The sequence below is a fragment of the Typopeltis vanoorti genome, chromosome 13, assembly GCF_054136105.1.
Source record: "Typopeltis vanoorti isolate ZY-2024b chromosome 13, IOZ_Tvanoo_1.0, whole genome shotgun sequence".
NCBI lineage: Eukaryota > Metazoa > Arthropoda > Arachnida > Uropygi > Thelyphonidae > Typopeltis > Typopeltis vanoorti.
The window spans coordinates 38,364,695-38,384,348 of record NC_143561.1 but is presented as its reverse complement, the minus strand read 5'-3'; the positions used below and the strand labels follow the sequence as shown (position 1 = coordinate 38,384,348).

Genomic DNA, 19,654 nt, shown 5'->3' with positions numbered 1-19,654 from the left:
GAGATAGGAGCAAGAATATAACCTCAGCCAAACCCAGAGAGGATCAACAGTGCAGAAATCATGCAAACTTTCCCCAGGAGTGGAAAGAGATATCCAAGTGAACGCATCAATCGATCTGACCTGAAGAATGATTGGAATTGAAGGAGGCTATCAAAAGCTGGAGGAACAAGTGTAACAAAGCTCTGGTGTATGGTAATGTAGAACTTTTCTTTTCATGTCATGTATAAGGGATCCTTAAGAATTGTGAATGAGGTAAAGAGACATTAAGGGACAGAGACTTTGATTGAACTTAGGAAGGAACTGTAGTGCCTTAACTAATAACGACCATGTTGTGTTAACCCTTGTGTTGGTTCAAGTATTGCAGAAATGTTTAAGAGAGGATATGGCGGGGTCTAGTTTGAACAATGAATTCCATTATGTATTCAGTTGTTGAAGATAATGTAAAGCAGTGTATTTCTAAGAAAGTTTAGCTTGTATGTAGTACATGGAATTTGTTGTTTTAGTGTTCTCATTAATTTAAGGGTTAATCTTAGAAATTTACATGAATGATTTATGTGGCTTGAATTTAGTATGTGCTATTTTGTATTGTATATTGCATTAGTATGTTCAATAAACCTTAGCTATGTTTAACTCCATGCCTTATTTCTGAGTAAAAGAATCCGATTAACCACCTGCAACAAGGATATACGAATCTAAGTGGGAAACAAGGGAAGTCTGATTCAGGTCACGACTGCATATTATTAGTCACCGTTGTATATCTTTGGAATCATTTCTCGGTTAAAGTACCATATTTAGCCCTATTACTTTCGGTGGCGTAGCAAAAAAAAATAAATTATCCTAGAGTTGCGAGAAGCGAGATTCCAAAGACTTTGCGTCACTGGTCTTGGCTCAACCCAGAGACAATTTCTTTGTGTTTGGAGATACCACGTGACTTCCTGAATGAGACTTGATGTGCGATACATAGATACAATAAGAAATTATAGAGAAAGGGACACAAAATAAATGGCGCAACCAGTAGGATTGTGAAATAAGGAAATAAAAGGGAGGAAAGCTCATCTTTTTTCACATGCAGGTTGGTTTCGGATTCTAACCAGAGACTTAAAAATTGCAAAGGTTATAATTTCAAAAATTTTGAAATAAGGTTGTATTGTTGTATGTTAACTTAGATAGCAAGCATGCCCACCACTAATAGCAGCACAGGAATGAATGATGAGGAATTTTTTAAGTGTATCAACCCTTAACAAGTGTTTCCTCAATTCCCGGGAGGGGACTGATGATGTGATTGCATTTTTTTGCTATATAGAGGAACTTAGAAAGGCAGGGGGGATGGTCCGAGTTTCAATCGCTGGTCCTACTCTGTAGTAAGTTGACAGGAAAGCCCAAAGACTTCCTGTGCTCCTCCCCCACATTAAGAAAAACAACTGAATATCAAAAATTTAAGCAAATACTAATCGATGAATTCTCATCAAGGAAATGGGGCCCCCCCTCAAACATTAAGAGAATTGTATAACTGTATACAAGGGGATGATGAGAGGGTGACAAACTTCTTTGACAGATTACTATCCATTTCAGGATCCACGAGAGTATCAAACCCAGAGGAGAGTGCCCATCTGAAGTGGTTGGCCTTCCAACAGTTTAGGATGGGATTGCGTGATGATTTGAGGGGGGGGGGTGTAATATTTAAGAAGAGGGGGGCTAAGGATTTGGATGGGTGTGTTAATCTAGCTATAAGAAGGGAGAGAATTTTAGAGGAAATGGCCAAATTTCTCTCTCTTGAGGGCTCAACTAGGGAGAGAATTGGGGGACGCACCCCCCCGCCTACTCACTGATCCCGAACGGTCGATTACTCCTAATAACAACGCAATTCCTGCACCAAATATGAAAGAAGAAGTCATGGTGAAGGCCACCCACGAGTTGATTAAAGAGGATGACTCAGATATGGCGAAGGGTTATAAAATGCAGACGGTTTCCTTAGCAGAGGTAGGAAGAGAACTGCAGTTGTCTCTAGTGGAAGGGTATGTTGAAGGGGTCCCCTGTAAGTTTCTGCTTGATACTGGAGCTCGCATATCTGTGATTCCCTCGCGTCTAGTTGAGACCTTCAGGACCACTGCCCCTGAAGTCTTCATAGAATTGTGCAACCCCATTAAAATCATGGGGATTGCTAGAGTTGAGCTTTCTTCAGCACTGAAGGTCAGGGTAAAGATTTCCATACCATGCTTCCTGGTTAGCTCCATGCATGATATTGTTTGTCCTTTCCGAACTGGCAGACACCGGTGATCAGGTCATACTGGGCATTGATTTTCGTGAAAAGAACAGGTTCATGTGTGATTTTGGCAATGGAACACTCTCTCTGTGTGAATGCAAGGTATGCAAGTGTGCCATTACCTCCCTCAAACACTCCTTTACCACTTCCCATGCACTATCAACATCCTGCCCTTGCAGTTTTACATGCCATGGCACCGATCCAAGCAATCCCCTAAGCGTGTCATATTTACAAGCCCTGTAATTCCACATATTACCCCATCTTAACTGAAAATTCCACACATTTAGCCACCTCCAAGGTCAAGACCATATATGATCACTCTCACCAGTTGGTGGCAACAGATTATATTTGTTACAGACAAATGCTCAGATGAAAATTATCGGATTGGATAGTATATTCCATGACATGATGTCTCAGTTAATTATCCCTTAGTAACTGCATAAATTCTATTTCCTTCCTCCCATGTGTCCTCTCCTCCTTCCAACCTATGTTACTATAGTTGAAATCACAAATAATACCACCTGTGATTGGCTTTGCTAACACATTCCTGAATGCTAACAATGTCAAGTTCTTTCCTAATATCCTCGTTTTTAATATGATATTGCCACTGATTTCATCTGTTCATGTTCCTAATCTTGTTCAGGATTCTCATATCTGTGGTCTCTAGTTTTTGGTCAAGTTTTATTTCTAACCCAACTCTCAGATCCATAAGTTAAAATTGGTTTTGAACTTCCTATCATACCAGCTTTGTTGATTATGTTATCATCATCGTTATCAAATTCCTGATATGTACCATCAAGGGGTATACAGGATATGATAGTACTACATGAAAAACTTACATCATTACTAACTTCCTATCTACAATTTCCCTCCAAAGCAATCTGTTACCTGTCAAGACTCCAACATTATCAGATCTTATATTTCTATGTTCTAAGGCAATTCTTACTGGTTTTCCTGACATGTACCCTCAAGGGGTGTAGAGGATATGATAGTACTACATGAAAAATTAATATCAATTAGTATCAATCCACCAAGATATAGGTGGATTGATACCACTGTATCAATCCACCTATATCTTGGTCTTCCTATGGGTGTTTTTCCTGCCAACCTGGCAGAGAACACGTATTTTGCTAATCTTTTCTTTCCCATTCCATTTAAGTGATCATACCACCTGAGATTAGCTCTGCTAACACATTCCTGGATGCTAACAATGTTAAGTTCTTTCCTAATATCCCCGTTTTTAATATGACATTGTCACTGTTGTTGTTCATACCTCTAATCTTTCTCAGAACTCTAATATCTGTGGTCTCTATTCTTTGGTCAAGTGTTTTATATCTAACCCAGCTCTCAGATCCATAAGTTAACATTCATTTGAACACTATCTTGAATACAGCTAATTTAGTGTTTTGACTAATTTCTCTCTTATTTCAAAACAGTTTATTCAGTTGACTTCCTACCATGCCAGCTTTGCTGATTCTATTGTCTATTTCTATACTTAATTGACATTTTCACCAAAAATCATGCATAAGTAGCTGAAATATATTACTTGTTCTATAGATTCTCCATTCAGAATGCAGTTCATATTTTCAATGCTTCTGGCTATTTTCATTGTCTTTGTCTTCTTATTGCTGACCTTCATACCAAATCTATTACAACAGTTATTTAATTTAGTCAGGGAATCTTGCAGACTTCTGCTGGATTTATTTAGAAGTATAACATTATCTGCATAAACTACAGATCTTAGATTAACATCTCCAATTTTGATATAAGGTTCAATACCACTTTCCTTCATAACGTGATCCATACAGATCATGAATAACAGAGGGGATAATGTGCATCCTTGTCTGACACCGGATTTAACATTAAACCATCTTCCTGTATTTCCTTCAATTCTAACTACTGACTTAAAACTCAAAGACTAAGCATTGCTTGATATAATGCTCCACTGACACCATAACAACTGTAGTGTTTTGAATGGCTTTTCTCTTGGCACCTTGTCATATAAAGTACAAGCCATTAGGAAAAAGAAAACCAGGATGTCCTCTTAAACGATTCAATGATGACTTCTAAGGCCAGAACAGGCCATGCTAGGCCTAAATCCTTGATATGCATGATGATGATGATCTTGTCATATACCTTTACCAGATCTAAAAAACTTAAATACAGACCTTTGTTATATTCCCATGATTTCTCAACTATTTGTTGAAAGTGAAAATCTGATCCTGATAGCCTCTATTTGGCCTGAATCCAGCTTCTTCTTCACCAAGCTAACCTTTCACAATCCTTCTCAACCGTTTCTCAGGAATACTTGTGTATATCTTACCAGGAACACTCAGAAGAGAAATACCTCTGTAATTCTCACATTCAGTTTTATTTCCCTTTTTATATATGGGTACTATGAGAGCTCTACTCCAATAATCGAGCATTCGTCCCTCTGTCCAAGCTTTCTGAACTATGCAGCACAGCCACTGTAAGAAGTTTATACCTCTTTACTTCAGCATTTCTGGTCGAATATCATCTACTTCTGCTACCTTTCCACATTTCAAGCCTTTGATGGCTTTTTCTACTTCAAGTATGGATATGTATTCCTGACTGCATGCCTGTTGAGTGTTTTTTACTACTGTGCTGTAACTGATTGTTTCATTTAGCAATTTTTCGAAGTAATTACTCCATACATCAAGCATATCTTTTTCACTAGTTTTCATGTCACCTTTATCATCTCTAATTCCTTTTACAGCACTTTTTCCTCCATTTTAAACAACCTCCAGAATATCTTGCCACCTTCTTCATATTTATTTTCTATGTTCTCAAAAAAGTCTTCCCATTACTTTTGTTTAGCTAGTTTTACACAGTGTTTAGCTTTCTTACATTTGTCTCTGTATTCTCTAAAAGCATCAAGCTGACTTATTTGCCAGGAACTTTTGATATTGTTAAACTTTGATAAATTGAGATTCCTAAGAATTTTAATTTTATCATCGTTTAACAGGAAAAACTTGTAGGGAACATGCTTGCTTCTAGGTATGTGCTGTATGCAACTGGTAAAATATAGATTACATTATTATAAAGAAAAAAGATTGTGAATATTTCAAGGAAGGAATTCCTACTTGATTGTATAATGCCAATGATACATTATAAATTAATAATATTTTGTTAGAATTGATAATACAATGTTTTGTAATATGACTTGCATTAAGCTGCTGTGAACAAAAGTTCAAAGTGCGCGGGCACAGTGACGGAAAGAAAGGATGCCCTCAGGCAGTCGCGTGTCCATGGCACGTGCAGAAGTGAGTGGTCAGAAAAAACAAATGATACGAAACGAGACCCACGTGGAAGAAAATATACACGTTGAGTGAGCTACGTGACTTATGGTGATTGCTGATGAAGTTATGGTGATTGGGAAATGATATAAAAGGGTTAGGAACCCCCCCCCCCCCAAGGATTTTTTTCTTGTCTCTCTCTTGACTGGTAGTCTCTTGTATTCTGGTGGGTAGACGGTTGCATGGAGGAGCATCTCTGTCCAGGAGTGCTCGGACGAAGGATCAGCGAAGAGTTCTGCCAGGAATCCCGAGGGTGGTAATAGGATATGCCACTTATGAGCTGGAAGGATCATGCGCTCCTAATCACACAATGAAAGAACACATCTCCGTTCGACTGACGGGCAATCCACGGAAAGGGCTCAGCACCTAGGCAATAGGCATCACGGAAGCAGAATCGCCTTACGCCATCGTTCTATCTACAGTGGGCTAGTTATGCTGGAATCGTGTGGACTTACCTTTGACTGGAGAAATCCATGCCATAGCAATGACTAAATGAATCGGAAGGGAGATCGATCAGAGAACGGCAGTCAGAAGTTGAAGGAACAAGCATGAAGAACCAGTGTGTACGGTAACGTTAAAAATTCTTTGTCTATATAATGTGTATAAGAAAATTTAGATGTTATGAATGAAATCTCATTCATAACATCTAAATTTTCTAAAAGGAAAATTGAGGACTTTCATATAATTAAGACAGGACTGTAGCACCTTAATATTAGAACGCATAGTGAGGTAACTCCTATATGGTTAAACTAATGTGTATGTTTTTGAAAGTATTAAGAAGGTTTAGTCTGAGTAACGTGATATGATATGAAGATTAATGTGAATATTGCAGTCAAGTTTTGTTAGTTTGTGAAATAACATATTGATGTTGCTTCTTGATGTCCTTACTTAATAAGAATACCTATAATTTTCTCTGATTAACATTGAAGTTTTGGATCGAGTTTCTTTGTATTATAAATTGTATTAATGTGTCAAATAAACCTTTGCTATCTTTAATCCGAGTATCTGAGTATTAGAATCTGATGTACCACTTGCAAAAAGATACGAATCTAAGCGGGAGAAAATAGATTATGTTATGGGTCACGATTGCAAATCAGTAGTCATTATAGTACATCTTTGAGATCACTTCTTGATCAAGACATGTTTAACTTAATCTAATAGCTTAAGTTGCAACATAAAAATATAAATATTCCTAATGCTTTAATAGTGAGAATTCCAAGACTTTGCCACGCTGGTTTTGGCTCGACCCTGAGGCAATTCCTTTGTGTTTTAGAGGTACCACGTGTGATTCCTTAGGAAGGACCCAGCATATAGTACATATATTAATAGAATTTAAGAAAGTGGGACACAACAATATGCTTTTTTCTTTTCCTTAACTTCCTCTGTCCACCATTCAGTTCTGATTTTTCTATCCTTGCAGACAACCTCACCACATGTCTCTCTGGCCGAATCAATGTTTTTTCAGGATTTGTGCCTAAATCCCCAAGGTTTGATTCCTGTTCTCAAACTCTTTCATTTTCTTTTCAATAATCCTTCTGTATTTTAGTCTACGGTTGACATCTGAGAGCTGCTCAACTTTTATTCGCTTTAAAACTTTCTTACATGTTATTCTTTTCAATATGAAATTCAATTTTATCCTGCTCAAGACTAAATGGTGATCACTTCCAATTTCAAATCCTCTGTACAATCTAGTGTCCTGCACCAGTAGGAAAACATCACTATCAACAATAACATAGTCAATGAGACTTTTCTTATTCCTTGCCTCTTCTCTCCATGTGAATTTGTGCACATTTTTATGGTGGAACATGGTGTTAGTAATAACCAGTCCTTGTCCTGAGCAGAAATCCAACAGGTATTTGCCATTATTATTAGCTTTGCTCTTTTCTCCAAATTTTCCCAAAATATTTTTGTATGTGTGACAATCATTTTCTACTCTACCTCAAAAAATTCCTCCACTTCTACCTTAGTAGAACTTTGTAGGACCAGTTCCCCATTCTTATATTTGCCCACATCACTCTACTTGATATTACCTGCCATTCAAAGAAGATTAGCCTCATATTTTGTGTCGAATACTATAGCTACTCCTTTTCCCTGATTGTTATTGCATGAATATAACATTTTGTAGTATATATCCAAAAGAAAATTTTTTGTAAATATTCAAAAGTCTTTTTTTTTTTTTTTTTGTTTCAGTTACCCCTATTATGTTGATCTGGTAATTTTTCAATTCTTCAGCTAGCTCTATTTCTTAGCCATTCAGATTTCTTATGTTGATAGTACTGATCCTGAACTCTGATGTTCTTGAGCTGGGATGGGTTTTAGGATTTGTTCCAGTAACTGACTTTTTCACTGTTCACCCTGATTTTTTTGCAAAAATCAAAGGAGGCCTTGTTTAACCAGGTGACATCCCATCCAGCATGAAATTCTGTCATGCTGTACCATCATTTTTCATTATGGTTTAAGCCAATAAGAATACAGTTTGGTCGGTTAAGTCTCAGGTCATATAAGAAGAGGACCTGAATACTTGATTCTTTGGATGTCACATGGAATTGCGTCCATTTTGCAGCATCATGGCTGAAAGGAGTTGCAAAGCTGCATAACGGAATAAACGGAATTTTAGGCAAAATTATGGGGGGGGGGGTTATGCCTAAAATGTATAGACAGGCAAGCTGTAGGAGAAAGATAAAGTGAGGAGAAAAAGAACTTCTCCTCAATACAGTACCTTCAATCTTGTTTTACGAACTAAAATAACTAGAGTGCATTACAAGGTCAAAGATGCCAACAGTATCTGAAGGAAAGTCCTGGAATAAAAAATGTAAAGTTTTTGCCTCTAAACTTTGCAGAAACCACAGTATCTTTAAAAGATGACTTCAAAATACAATTAGAATCACTCAACTTAAATTTCAATTGCAGAAAGTTTTAATTTGTTCACAGTGCTATTTTTGTCTAGTGGTGTACAGGAGTGGAATGAGAGTAGACAACACAGAACTTACAATATGCTTTTCCATGAAAGAGCAACTTATTACTATAAGTTATCTTTAATACAGGTGAAAAATCAGTATGAAAATATTATCAGTTATAAAAATTACTTTTGAATTAAAAAACATACAGGAACTAAAATTTATTTCTCACGAAGAGTAGGTAGTGGAATCTTACCTTTGTCAATGTACCACTTGAAGGCAAAGTCCGAAAATCCCTATAAAAATTTTAATTAAAAAAAAATTATGCAATCCAAATTAAATTACAAAATAAATATACCTCCTTTTAAAAACCATGATGCATTTTTTTTTTTTAAAGAAAAGTAATAAAACTATTTCACAAATAGCAATAACCTATAGATCTTCCATTTAGAATTGCTGGCATTGAGACAATATCTTATGCCTGCGAATTTTGTGTGTATTCTCCACTCAATCAGTCCATTTTGAGCTTTCATATCACCTTATCAAAATAATGCTAGCTGTACCTAAGAAAACAGCTAATAGTAACTTGGTTATCTGTTTTTGCTTAAAGTAAGGGGTGGGAGCATCCAGAATGTCTAGCAATGGTTATAAAATGAAAGAAAAGCTGAACTTTATAGGAAAAACAGTACAAAGAGTATTTAAAAAATAAATAAAACTATACCATCAAAGAAAATGCCAAGAGTAATAATTATTAATTGAGATTCACTCTTATATATGAAATGAGAATACTGCAAAAGAATGTTTTTTTTTTAAGACTGATCATATGAGAGAATACAAGGAACAAAAAATGACAACAGTCACATGAAGGAAGGATAGCACAATTCTGCTAATTTTTCTTCGACTTTCTACACTTGACTCTTACTAAAGAGAACCTAAGGGCCACAGGAATAATTTGCCATTTTGAATAGCTGTATGTATACCATTTCAAGTCAGGAATTTTTAGTAGTTTGTTACAGTGAGTGAGTATGTTATAATAGTGCTATAGTGAGAGTCAACTCTCACTATAGCACTATTATAGCAATAACCTATAGATCTTCCATTTAGAATTTGCATGTGTGTGTATACAAACAACAGTACACATGCAAAAAAATTGCTTGTTGTTGTCCCTCTGTAATACTCTATAAAAGCTCATAAAGGCTTATGTTACAGTCGGTTCACATTATGGCAAATGCTATTGTAATGCGCTTCCTCGATATAGCAAACTACAACAGAGGTTCCATAGAAGCTTACAAAAGAAATGTTATATTAAAGCATTTCTATAGTTCTAAAAGTTTGCTATAGTGAGAATCAACTGTAAAAATTAATAAAATAAAGTCCTTGGTCATTATAAAAGAAAAACTTCAACAGCAATATATACATGGAACGGAGTTACTCTTCAGAGAAGAAATAAAAAAATTATTTCAGGTAATTTAAATTTGCAATTTGAATAAGCCTGCTTATTATATTAAATTTTAATATAATTTTAAAATGTAAGTTATATATTAAAAAACTACCCTTATATTTAATAGAGTGACAACTGAGCTGGATAAAGAGAATGGCTATATGATGATACTGCTGGATTTTGCAAAGTCATTTGACTGAATACCACATGGAAATCTCTTATGCAACCTACAATAAATGGAGATGGATAGGAGACTGGCAATATGGATAAAAGGGTGGTTGATGAACATATACCAAAAAGTAGTATATGGAGGAGCAGAATTCAGGTGACTAGTGGTGTGCTACAGGGCTCTGTGTTTAGACCACTGCTGTTTCATTTATACGTATGACACAGGAAATAATTTAAAGGGAGATATTCAGTTGTTGGCTGATGATGATGATGCAAAGTTGGGTAAGGTAATAGCAAGGTGATGTAGAGAACTTGCAGGATGATTGAAATAGGCTGACAGTACGGGCCAAGTGACCTACAATAAATGGAGATGGATAGGAGACTGGCAATATGGATAAAAGGGTGGTTGATGAACATATACCAAAAAGTAGTATATGGAGGAGCAGAATTCAGGTGACTAGTGGTGTGCTACAGGGCTCTGTGTTTAGACCACTGCTGTTTCATTTATACGTATGACATAGGAAATAATTTAAAGGGAGATATTCAGTTGTTGGCTGATGATGATGATGCAAAGTTGGGTAAGGTAATAGCAAGGTGATGTAGAGAACTTGCAGGATGATTGAAATAGGCTGACAGTATGGGCCAAACATAATATTTGTCAATAATTAAGGAGATACAAATTCCTTGTTGTTCAACTGCCAGTAAGCAAAACTCTAAGATCGAGAACTATGAATCTATGAGTTTCACATATACCGAAAAACTATCGGCGAATCCAAGTGTAAATGACCACTTGGTAGTACAACACCAAGGCAACTCGAAGCAAAGGTGGAGCAAGCTCCCTCACTATCCTTGATATTTTCTCATAATGTAAAAACACAGCCCCTAGGGGATGTAATACTGTAATTACATTATGAGGAGAGGTTGAAACCCAGACCGGTTTCAACCTTTTTTTGAGGTCTCATCAGTGAATAGGTATATATGAAACTCAGATTCGTAGTTCTTGATCTTAGAGTTTTGCTTACTGGCGGTTGAACAACAAGGGATTTGTATTACCTTAATTATTATTAAGGATGCCAGAAAAATAGCCATTTGGCTTTCAATTTATGTTATAATGTTTGTCAATTTAATGTGGAAAAGTTTAAAGTTATGCATTTTGGGATACAGAGATTACAAACCGCCTATCACATCGCGGGAGCTGTACTCCAGGAAATTGATGAAGCCAGGGATTTGGAGAGTGGTGGTAGTAGTAGTGAGCCTCCATAGCTCAGTCAGTATAGACGAAGCCTTTTGGTTGGAAAGACCTGAGTTTGATTCCTGTCCATATCATGAAGAACTTTTATCTGGTCTCTTTCGACTAAAGGTGAGTTAACTCTCATACGGAGGTGGAGGGTTTTTTCTCCTGGTAACTCAGGTTTTTCATCCCTGAAAACAGGCAAACCAGTCCCATGAACACACATGGCTACATTCATAAATACATACAGCAAGGAAAGCAACGGAAATCACCTTGCTCATAATTATCTCCCTGGTTTGATTGTTCAGCTGCAACAACCTCTCAAAAACAGGAGGCCACAGGATAAAAGTAGTAGTAGATAGAGAGTTGAAGTTTAGAGGGCATATTGCTAAATTAGCCAGGGTAGCTCACAGGATTACTTGCTTACTGAAGAACACACTGACAAGCAAAGATATAGGAGTTACCATTAATCTTTTATTAAAGCCTTGATACGACCAGATCTGGATTACTGTGCTCAGATCTGGTCACCTTGATTTTTTGGGGATGAGGAAGTGGTGAAGAGGATCCAGAGACCAAGATGGTGAGTGGCCTGTGCTTCCTATGAGGATAAGGTTTGTGGATTGCAAAAGTTGGCTGATAGGTTAAAAAAAAAAAGGGGGGGGGTATAATAGAAACATTTAAGTTACTTAAAGGATTTTATAAGATTAATGCAGGGGAAATGTTTCAGCACTTGCATAGAGGGGTGGAAGAAGAGGTTATCCCTGGAAATTGGGTAAGAGTGTGTTTAGCAAGGGTGCGAAGACTAGATTTTTCATTTTGGAAGTGGTGAATGAATGGAATGCATTGCCTGAGTTAGTTGTGAATGCTTTGTTAACAGTTTCAAGGAGAGGTATGATAGATAATGATAAACATGTAGAAAGGCTTGTGGTGGCAGTTTATTTAATGATATTAATTCACAACACAGAATATAAAAAAAATAATAATTATTTATTTAATGTATTTGCAAATATTTTGCTGGTATTATATCCTGCATCTTCAGAGCAAACACAGTTTTGTGTGTTAGGTAATGGAGGGGATTTCCTGGGTGCATTTAGTATTTTTACTATTCTTTGGGGATTATAATCACTGACTAAAAAGTGTGATGCAAATAAGCGGGTTCAGTAGTAAGAGCATTGTCATTGGAATAGATAGTTCTTGCTCTGTAAGTTAGTGTTCCACTGGTTTGAGAGTAATTGTATTTATAGGTAGTTTTTTAAGTGTTTTTTTGTAGAAATTGGCAAAAGGAGAAGCTCGTTGCTGTCCCCATCCAGTTGTTTGTATATCTTCTCTTTCCATGCAAAATAACCTGCATGTACTGTAATTTTATATAATTCAAATACATCTGGTGTATCTCTCTATATCTGTATCTCTGGTGAACTCTCTCCTTTATCGCATCTAGGAGTATATTAAGTGCCCTTAATATACATCTAGGATACAGGTATACAAGTATACAGGGCACTTAATATACTCCTAGAATTTAGACATTAAAAAATTCTAATATACATTAGAATTTTTTAATGTCTAAATTTTTTAAGATACGGTTTTTTTAATATACTTTTTAGGTGAACAGAATTTTTAACAAAGGAGGAAGAATTGCTTGTGAGGAGTGCTAGTAATTTAGCTAAATGCTAAGCAGATTAATAATTTCTTTCTCGAGCCCGGATAAAATGGGGGGGGGGGGTTGAGGTGGTGCTGTACCTCCCCATAAAAGGGGCTTACAGCTGTTGAATCACCATATAAAATAAATAAAAAAAAACTACAGTATTATTATTACTGTACAGCTCCTTTAACACAGTGATTTCTTTTTTTTGGCATATTGTTCTTGGGACAATTGGATTAGGATGTTGGCTACATCCAAACAAATATTATTGGCTATAACTGGAGGCAGGTCATATATTCCCTGTTCAATAGAAGCTATCATTATCCCATACATTCAGGGCATATCTGAAAAGATAACTAGAGTGCTTAACAAATATCTTCTTCACATCACATTTAAACCATATGTCAAAGTGGCAACTCTCGTTTGTTCACCTAGATGAACTCTCCTTTATCACATCCAAGAGTATATTAAGTACCCTGTACTTGTGACCTGCTTACTATGGACAGGCAAGAAGAACTGTTGACACCCACCTTGGAGAACATAAAAATACATTTTGCCACTACTGTTATGGCAAGTCGGGACTAGTGGACCATGCCTTGGACATCCCATTGTTGGATTCTGATTATGTAGAGATTAGAGTAATTATTATTTGGTTCAGAATCCAACATGATCTTCCATCACAATGGCTACATTTGTAAATATTATTTAATGTATATAACTTATTTTAAAATTTAATATTCATATAACTACCTTAATTTTGTCTAATATTTAATCAAAGATATATGTATTAATAGTGATAAGACTGTATTAAGTATTATTAAGCTATTTTATTTATTACTATGTTAATATTATAAGAATTTGTATTTGATAAATTAACTGCGTATTATTTGAAATGTAAATATTCCTTATTTATTCCTGTTTGTAAAGTTTAACGTTATGTAATAGCTCAATTTTATTATATTTTGTTTTGTTGTCATGGAAACGTATGTAAGTGAGCGAGCACGTTTTGGAACACCACGTGAGGTTTATTGAAAAGAGTTTTAGAAAGAAATGACGTGAGCAATTTAGGCGGGAAAAACAGATATATAAGCGAAGAACGCTGGAATTATGAATTAATTAGGAGATTAGAGCATTAGAGATTTATTAGAGAGAGAGAAGGATTGGCATTAGGTTGGAATCGGGCATTCAGCATTCGGAAATCAAAGTGTGATAATAGCGAGTCGGCAAGCCACTCAAGCAGCTAAATAAAGTCTACTAGTCGAGAAACAGCTAATAAGTTTCTGAATAACAAATAAAGCAACAGAAGATAGCTGAGTGACTACTGAATGACTAGCGATATTTTAGTTGAGATTTATTTTCAGGGCCGACCTTTCAAGGACACACTGAAACGTGAAGTATAGTAAGAAGTAACTAGAGAATAAATAGAGGCAATAGGGTTGTGTTTAATGATAGCAGTGTTTAGAATTATAGTGCCTAAAGAATTATTTGAATGCCGGAGGAATGAACATCTGTACATATAAAACCCCAAGTTAAAGAATTATTGGGTATTGCCCTAATTCAAGAGTAATCAGTAGTGCTTCATACAAGAACATCTGATTATATGTACTGTGCCCGTAAATTAATTCAGTTAATGCTAGAAGATTAATTTTAATGAGTGCTGTTTATTGTTAAAAGTGTTTGTGCGTATGTTGATGAAGGAAGAAGATTAACGGTAAGATTATTCCAACTTTAATATTTCTGTTCAGAGAAGTGTGTGAGTTTCATCTTAGAATGCCCTGATGTTAACAGTAACTATCGCAGAGAATTAAAAGAAGCGTAAAAAGTGTCTGTTTGTGAAGAGGTATTACTGCAATTTTTATTGTATTTGGAACTTAAGGAACTATGAAAAGACTGTGATATAGAGATAACAGATTTATCTTGTCAGAGTTTGATTGTACTTATCGGAGAAGCTGATTGTGATATCTTAATTACTGATTTGAATTTAACTGTAAAACTTATGATTCTAAATTAAATGTTTGTTTTTGTTAATCAATAGTTGTATTTTGCCTGAATCTCTTTTACTGCACCATTCATAAAATATTCGAACCAAAGTGGGAAAGTTAAGTAAGTTAAATATACTCGGCCAGTATATAAAATAACAACATATAAGAGAAAGGTTGTTAAGAGTTGGTTTATCTTCAATTCATGAACTAATTCACACATAAAGTGGCGCAGTCTTTAAATATAAATTTTCTTTATGTTTGAATTAGAAATCAACTTGCAACCTATCAATTAGTTAAGAACATCGAAATAGTAATCATGTCGGATCCAGAGTATAGATTAGAAAGAAGTAGGATCTAACACCCTCACACAGGATCAGGACTTTAGTTGTTTGCATTGTCCATTACAATTTTTGAAACTAGTCCTAGTATTATACCAAACTGTTGTGGTTTCACGTACTGTAACAAACTGCGTTCTGTTTTGAAGATGCTGGATATAATACCAGCAAAATATTAGCAAATATTTTGCTGGTATATAAATACGTTAAATAAATATAGCAAATACGTTAAATAAATAATAATTATTTTCTTATGTTCTGTGATGTGAATTAATACCTTTAAATAATTCTTTTGCAGAGATATGCAAATCTACAATTGTACCAGATTTGTGATAGGACACTCTTATTAAAATTATATGAAGCTTGAAACAATTTTTCCCTCCATGAGTTGCCTTATGCACTACCTCAGAGTGGTGCAATTTTTTAGTAAAGGTGGCTCAAAAGAATAGTTTTGTTTGTTTGATTTCACAATACTGGTATTTATTCTACTTTACTAAATACATGTTCTCAAGTCAACTAGAGTACTGGAGGCTGGCAGACAAAGCAAGCAGCAGAGTTACTCTCCAGAGAAGAAATAATAATAATAAATTCTTCAGTGTTTATTGTGAATGCATGTATTTGTGTTAATAATAATCACACACAAATATGAGAATAAACATGACAATTAAAAATGTAACTTACCTGGTCAGCAAATTGTAATGTATATCGTTGCAATCTTTCTTGATTATCAGTTATTTCACATAACTCTACAAGAATATCAAAGTCACAATACTTCTCTGCAAGAACTGCAGCTCTTTCATACTGCTCCATTTCCACTGTCAATAAAAAAACAAAATAACTTTTTTTTTTACTATTTCAGGTGAATAATATAATAAGCAATAAAAACAATATGCCATTTTTTAGTAAAAGAAGAAAGATTATCTTTAAGAAAATCAGCAGCAGTTACGTAAATATTGACTGATAATAAACACTACCCAGAATGTAAAATCAAAAATAAAAGCCATAAACATTTTGTGTGTTTTAGTTAAATATAATTCTTACACAGAGGATATATAAGGTCATGTCTATCCTGATGATACTTGGCCTGTAAGGTTTGATAACGTTCTTCCTTATTCTTGATGGACTCAAATTGATTTCTGTAACCATCTAGGATGATATCTGCTAAATCTACTATGTTCTGAAATAAGATTCCTTTTAAATGAATGTCGCCCACCATTTTAAGAGCATTTTCCACTGTAATACTGTGCTGAAAAATGAAGTAATTTTTAATAATCATATAACTTAATATGCAATACTATGTAACAATATTTTCTTATAATTATCCATTTTATAAATGACATGAAAGTTCAACTCTTCAAGGAATATAATTACTTATTAGATAGAACGAGATAATAATAATAATAAATACTATTAAGAGAGAGACCTCCAAGGAGTCAGGAACTTATTGAGGGAGGCCATACTATTTGCACCAACTGTCATACCTGTTCTTGAATTCATTCACACTACTTGCACACATAATATCCAATGGCAATCTATTTCAATCATGCACTACTCTATGAGAGAAATATTTAGCTCTAATCCCCCTTTTCTTGACAGCATTCATTCTGAACTTCAACGGATTCCCTCACATCATTTCCCCACCCTCCATAAGATGAAAAATTCCATCTACTGAAATCCTGTGTGACCCTTTCAGAAGTCTGTAAGTCTCAATCATATTAATTCTGTTTCTCCTGTTGGCTACTGTCTACAGCCTATAAATTCTCAATCTGTATTTCACAATCCTGATATTATTTTTGCCACTCTCCTTTGCATTCTCTCCACTGTATCAGAATCACCACAGAAACCAAGAGACCAGACCTGTGCACAATAGTACAAGTGAGGTCTTATCAAGGCCTTATGAAGAGGCAAAATGACTTCCTTATCTTTACATGTCAAGGTTTGTTTCAGCATTGCCATTATTCTCTGAGTTATATTTACAATTTTTATTATATGACCCTTGAACTTCAGCTTCCTGTCTACTAAAACTCTACGATTCATAACCTCATCAGGTTCTTCAAGCATAATCCCACCAACATAATACGACACAGGATATCTAATCACACCAAAGTGCATGACTTTGCATTGACTGACATCCATTTTTCCATGTCCACAATTCTAGCTTATTCAAATCATTCTGCAAGTACTGTATATCAACAGTACTCCTCATTACCCTACCTATCCCTGCATCATCAGCAAACAGCTGGATTTCACGTGTCAAATCCTTTCCAATTTATTTCTTTTCCTATCATCAGAAACAGAACATAATGCAAGAAGCAATAACATCCTGCTTTTGCTTCCTTATGGAATTATAAAAAACAGAAATATTTCATTTCGGTGTTGCATTAACTAACAGTTTATAATCAGGAATAATTTATAGAATCACCATAGTAACATTCACTTTATAACTGAATAAGGTCCAAGAAAGGTAAGCTCATTTTTCAAGAACGGAAAGTCATAATAAATTAATACGAGTGATCTAAGAGCTGATATTAGATATTCTAAAAATCTTGCTCTAGAAACCAACCATGAAAGTTTCTTCAAGTGACTCGAGGCCTCTAATATGCAAGATGAGAGTCTTGCAGCACCAATGACCATCATTTATGCCACCTAAAGACATTTGCAAACATTCATGCTATCCACTTAGTAAACAAGGTTAGAATATCTCATGTTTTCTGAAATTTGTGCTGGTTGCTTTCAGTATACTTATATCCATATCATTTCTTATCATAGTAGCTTATAATTAATGATTAAAACAATAAAATGGATACATGCAGGTCTGGTTGGTCCAGAGTATGTCTTTGCTTTTCAACCAACTGGCTGTAGGTTTTAGGTTTGAATCCCACTGTTAGAAGGTGTTTTTGAAGGTCTTTTTTTTTTTTTTTTAGGCAGTGGATGATTTTTACAGCCTGGCATGTGACCACCACCATCCCATTTACTGGAACCTTAAATGGCATGAAATAATCAGTGATCTTTAGAGCATAGTTTCAGATAATTCCAATAAAGAATATTCAAATTTGGATTATAAAATAAAGGAAGATTGTAAAATATCAAAAGAAAACTGGATGGAAGAAATATGTAAAGAAGGCAAATATACATTAAAAATAGAAGGAGCCGATAAGTCACATTGAAAAATAATAAGTGCTGCATACACCATCATCATCAATTTCCTGATATGTACCACCAAGAGGTGTTCAGGTTACTATGACAGCACTACATGATTAAGTTTACATTATTATTAATCTCCTATCAACAATTTTCCTCCAAATCAATCTGCTACCTGTCAAGACTCAAACATTATCATATTGTATATTTCTGTCTTCTAAGGCACTTTTTAATATATCAATCCACCTATATCTTGGTCTTCCTCTGGGTTTCTTTAATGCCATTTTTACATCAAATACCTGTTTTGCCAACCTTTCTTCGCCCATTCTACTTAAGTACCCATACCACCTAAGATTAGCTCTGCTAACACATTTTTGAATGCTAATAATGTCAAGTTATTTTTCCTAATATCTTCATTTTTAATATGATGATGCCATCGATTCACTCCTCTTTTTCTCAGACCGTCATATCTGTAGTCTCTAGTCTTTGAACAAGTACTTTATTTCTAATTCAATGCTCAGATCCATAAGTACTGGTTTAAACACTTTTGTATACTACTAGTTTGGTGTTTTGGCTAATCTCTCTTTTATTCTGTGTAAATTTATTCAGCTAGTTACCCACAATACCAGATTTGCTTATTCTGTTGTCTATTTCCAGATTTAACCTGCCATCTTCATTAAAAACTGTACATAAATAACTGAAATATTTTACTTGTGTTATAGGATCTTCATTCAGAATGCAACTGAAGATTTTTATGCTCCTGCCTATTTTCATAGTTTTGGTCTTTTTATTGCTGATTTTCATGCCAAATTTGTAACAGCTATTATTCAATTTAGTTAGTGAATCTTGGAGACTGGCACTAGATATGTTTAGGAGTACATTATTTGCATAAAGCAAAGAACTAAGTTTAACATCTTCAATTCTAAAATCAGGCTCGATGCCACTTTCTTTCATAACGTGATCCATATAAATGATGAATAAGAGTGGAGATAATGTGCATCCTTGTCTTACCCCTGATTTTACATTAAACCATCTACCTGTATTTCCTTCAATTCTAACTGCTGACTGACAACTTAAATATAGACTATGTATTGCTCTGAATAATATTCTATTCATCCCATATAATTGTAGTTTTGAAAAGTTTTTCTCTGAGCACCTTGACTCATGCCTTTTCTAGATCTACAAAACTTAAGTACAGATCCTTGTCATATTCTCACGATTTCTCAACTATTTGTCTTAA

The 19,654-nt window shown here is 35.0% G+C and overlaps 1 protein-coding gene across 3 annotated transcripts in view; it reads right to left on the bottom strand.

The window, feature by feature from the left end:
- Nup133 (nuclear pore complex protein Nup133) overlaps nucleotides 1–19,654 on the bottom strand; it is a 269,882-nt gene that overhangs the window by 69,166 nt on the left and 181,062 nt on the right. For all 3 annotated transcript variants that reach the window (XM_090402314.1, XM_090402316.1, XM_090402315.1), the window contains exons 23-25: nucleotides 16,315–16,519; nucleotides 15,955–16,088; nucleotides 8,734–8,773 (exon numbers count right to left, since the gene is read on the bottom strand). In XM_090402314.1, the coding sequence (XP_090258440.1) occupies nucleotides 8,734–8,773; nucleotides 15,955–16,088; nucleotides 16,315–16,519 (379 nt within the window). The remainder of the gene's footprint in view (nucleotides 1–8,733; nucleotides 8,774–15,954; nucleotides 16,089–16,314; nucleotides 16,520–19,654) is intronic.